Source organism: Sinocyclocheilus rhinocerous, unplaced genomic scaffold (genome assembly GCF_001515625.1).
Source record: "Sinocyclocheilus rhinocerous isolate Xijiao unplaced genomic scaffold, SAMN03320098_v1.1 scaffold2466, whole genome shotgun sequence".
NCBI classification, from domain to species: domain Eukaryota; kingdom Metazoa; phylum Chordata; class Actinopteri; order Cypriniformes; family Cyprinidae; genus Sinocyclocheilus; species Sinocyclocheilus rhinocerous.
In genome coordinates this window covers 431186-435321 of record NW_015656265.1, presented here as the reverse complement: position 1 = coordinate 435321, position 4136 = coordinate 431186, and the positions used below count along the sequence as shown (strand labels likewise).

At 36.5% G+C, this 4136-nt stretch overlaps 1 protein-coding gene across 3 annotated transcripts in view; it reads left to right on the top strand.

Moving 5' to 3' along the window:
- Positions 1-2792, top strand: part of LOC107719944 (sodium- and chloride-dependent taurine transporter-like) — a 29383-nt gene extending 26591 nt beyond the window's left edge. For all 3 annotated transcript variants that reach the window (XM_016527500.1, XM_016527499.1, XM_016527498.1), the window contains exons 13-14: positions 1729-1899; positions 1979-2792. In XM_016527500.1, the coding sequence (XP_016382986.1) occupies positions 1729-1899; positions 1979-2134 (327 nt within the window). In that variant the 3' untranslated portion in view covers positions 2135-2792. The remainder of the gene's footprint in view (positions 1-1728; positions 1900-1978) is intronic.
- The last annotated feature ends 1344 nt before the right edge of the window (positions 2793-4136 follow it).

The following is a 4136-nucleotide window of genomic DNA, read 5'->3' as shown; positions in this document are numbered from 1 at the left end:
TAGGGATGCACGATATTATCGGACCAATATCGGAATCGGCCGATAATGGCTTTAAATGTAAATATCCGCATGGGCCCGATATGAAAAATTATGCCGATATGTCTTGCCGATAAGAGAAATATTAACTCGCATGTGCTCAGGGTGTGCTATAGCGATTAGATCACGTCAGCATTGTGGCTCATTCTTGAAGCAAAGTTTTGCCTGAATGGTAATTGGATTCACTGTTTTGGATCGCTGCATTTAAACTGAGAATGCACGTACAAAATTACGCGTTCGGTGTATGATAGAGTAAACGGTAATAGCATGTGCAGCAGCGGCAGCCTCCCCCAGGTCCTAAAGCCCGCTCGGTAAGGAGTTTTAAGTTGGGGGCACTGTTGGCCTACTTCTAATAAAATTGAAGCAAAATACACAAATGATATTTAGACAATTACTGCTTTATTTAATCAGAAACAGATGCCATAAAATCATGAGTATGTTTTGATTTAAAGGCCAGAAGCTATAGCTTACATGAACAAAAAAAATCACAAACATGACACTTAAATTAAATAATTGTATATATACTGATTTATTCATTAATGTGTAATATGTTATTTTTTTTTTTTAAATGAGCTCTAAAAGATTTTCAGAATTTTTACAACTCTCTTGCTTTAGACCATTAACAAATGTTAAATCATAAAATAAAATGTTTTAGTGATTAATATAGTTTGTTTATAGTTATTTTCAAATCTTCAATGTACTGTAATTATAAAAACTTTATTATTTATTTAATTCCAACAAATAAGTTCTTGTTAAAAACTAACCAAAATTAAAAATAATTATATATCGCATCGTCTATCGGCCAAAATTAGTAAAATTATCGGATATCGGCAAAAATCCAATATCGTGCATCCCTAAAGATAACTTATGTTATTTAAATGACTAAAATAGCCAATAATAGACAATAATGAGCAATAATTCACCACACTGCATAGGATGATGCGATGTGCGCTTGAATTTGTCAGCTTCACCTAATTACTTATTTTAGTTATATCATTTATAATTAAATTACAGGAAATTTACAGACATTATATATCAGGTAAATTTGACCCGCTGGCACTTATAGGTATAAGTGCCCTGTGTTTTGATCTGGTTTTATTTAAAAAAAAATAATAATAATTAACAACAAGGGATTGTAAATTACACAATTTTAGTAAAAGTCAGTGACTGGGAGACTTGGATGTTTTATTGAAAATCTGTTATGTACATTTGAAGAACAGCCATGGGTAAAATTGGTTCTAAAAACCCGTGGTGGTTCTAGTGTTAAATAAAGCAAAAATAAATAAATAGCAAAATTATGTAGTTCTAAACAACTAAATTACAATAATAAACAATGCCATTGATTTGTTTAAATCAATAATAGTGATATTTATTGTTGTTAAAATAAATATAGAGCAAATAAATATGTATTAACAATAAATTAAAATCATAATAAACAATGTTGTTTATTATTATTATTATATAATTTATTTGTTTATTTCAAAGTCTAATATGATCTGTAAATTTGTTGACTTTTTTTATTTATTTTTTTTTTTTTATTTATGATTCACCCCTTTAAGAGTTTTTCAATAATCTGTCATTTTGATTAGTCTGTGAGCAATTACATATGTCAGGCACAGTAATGGGAGATGGCACTTGTGTATCAGACTCTGAGTGTGCTGTTGTGACCCCTGCTTTTTTCTTTTGCTGCAGGGATGCTTTGTCTTCTCATTGGTCAAGTACATGCCCTTGAGATACAACAAAGTCTACGAGTACCCGGACTGGTCCATTGGAGTTGGTTGGACCCTCGCCCTCACGTCCATGATCTGCATACCAATGGTGGTTGTGATCAAAATCATTCAATCAGATGGACCCCTCATAGAGGTGAGTCAGTCGTGTCAACGACAAAAAGGTTCTTCACCAATGAACAAGCCAATAATGTTCCTTTTACGTTTCCCTCCAGAGGATCAAAGCGGTGGCAGCACCCGTGAGGGGAGGAGCCAGTTCTTGCCCCCAAGACTACCAACCCAAATGCAATGAGCTGGCACAGCCGCTGGACCCCAACTGGAACGGAGGCTTGATGAAGCCCACCCACACCATAGTAGAAACTATGATGTGAACGCTCTCTGTGAGAGGATTCAATGACCTGCTTTTCCATTACATATATATATATATGTGATTCTATATACATATATAAAAAATATACTCTGTAACTTTTGACATAGTCGTAGGACCAGGTTTACATTGCTACGCATCTGCACTAGGAGTCCTTGTTTTGTTTTGTTTTGTTTTTCTACAGAGGAAGTTACATTTTTCTGTCTGTATTTTTTATATTTTTATCATAATACTATTATATTACTATTATTGTCGCTGTTATTAGACAGAGAACAGATCGCAAACAGCAGTATCCTGAACGTAGAACCTTGCCCATTCTATTTTTGCAACTTTTATCTTGTACATATCGAAATCAATCTAAGCTGTGTTTATTTTTTAGAGAATCGAGAATCATGGGGAAAAAAAAACACGAAGGGCTCCGTAAACGTGAATCGCGAAAAGTACACGTTGGTGTATAAAGATCTCGTCCTCCACAAACGTGAAAAGGTTGTCTTTTTAGGGATAGAAGTCGTTATGCGTTATTGTGTCCCGACAAACTGTTTAGACTGGAGATTGTGCTGTCCGGAAGAATCGAGCCGTTAGCACTGCTTGTTTTCAATGCACTATACCACTAAGGACACTACATTCTCCATAATGTTGCACCATTTAAATGGATAGTTTACGGAAAAAAGAAAGTCGTCATTTACTCACCCTCAAGTCGTTCCAAACCTGTATGACTTTAGTTTTTATGTGGAACACGTATAAAGAATGATTCAACGGTTTTTGTCCATACATTAAAAGTCAAAGGGGTCCAAAACATTTACTAGACACTTTTTTAATTAAGTTTGCGTTAAGAATGCGTTTTGGCGTTCATTGTCACGACAACTGCATTTTGGGCGTTTTAAAAACATGTTTCAACGTTCAAGTTTTTGATAACAATACCATTATCATCTGTGTAAACTATAAAAATACAAATTTGTGAAAACGGTGACGTCATGCACTTCAATTAATTTTATTAATTTTTTTAGTTCAGTCTTTAAGTGCGTAGTGTCTCTTTACAAAGTGACATCGCCAACTACTGGCCTGGCATACATGATACAGCATGTTTAGTGGTTTTCGCAGATTTACGGTGCGTTCCAAACGGGATATATCGCCCTCCGAAGGGCACTTCGGAGTGAAAACAATCATGGCCGCCATATTGAAGGGTTGTTCTAAACCGAAGTGCTCAAAACTGGCCACTTCAAAGGGCCCTTCGGAATGAAGGATTTCGAAGGGTGCAAGTGATGGACACTTCAGGCTCCCATGATCCTTTGCGCAGATTGTTTGCATGATGACGGCGCCTCCGTGTGGGCACGTGATGATGACGCAGAAGGGCACTTCAAGAAACAGTTGTTTGGTCCCCTACACCCTCCAACCCTTCGAAGCTCTCACTCCGGAGGGTAAACCCTTTGAAGGGATTAGGGCATAGGGATGAGCTCTTCCGAATGGAACGCAGGGCCAATCTTCTAAGAAGTTCCGCAACGGAAAGGAACAACGTGAGAGTGAGTAATTAACAGAACTTCATTTTTGCACGGACTGTCCCTTTAAGTCTAACTGTTTTGTAAACTTTCCGACGTCGCAAGTTGGAAACGGCGCACGACTTTGGAAATATGCAGCACACTAATTCTTAGCAAGCTCTTCCCACTTCTAAAGATGCGTTCACAGTGAGCGACATTTGTAGCAGAGACAATAGGTGTGTCCATTCTGTTTGCGCAATTAATAGGAAAGAAAATGCAAATTTAGAGTTTGCGCTTAGTGGATATACTTTCAAATCAGGCCCGGATTTACTGTGCTATTCGTAAGTCGCCCACATTGATTCATAATCACCAAACACATTCTGATTTTGGGATGTCAGAATGTAAAGCTGCCTGGAAAGGTTTAAAAAACACGTAGATTCGGGGTAGTTTCGTACATTTTGTATCAAATCTGTTTTTTTTTTCCAATCACATTTGCCTTTTGTATTCAAAAATATCACTGTATTTGACTGT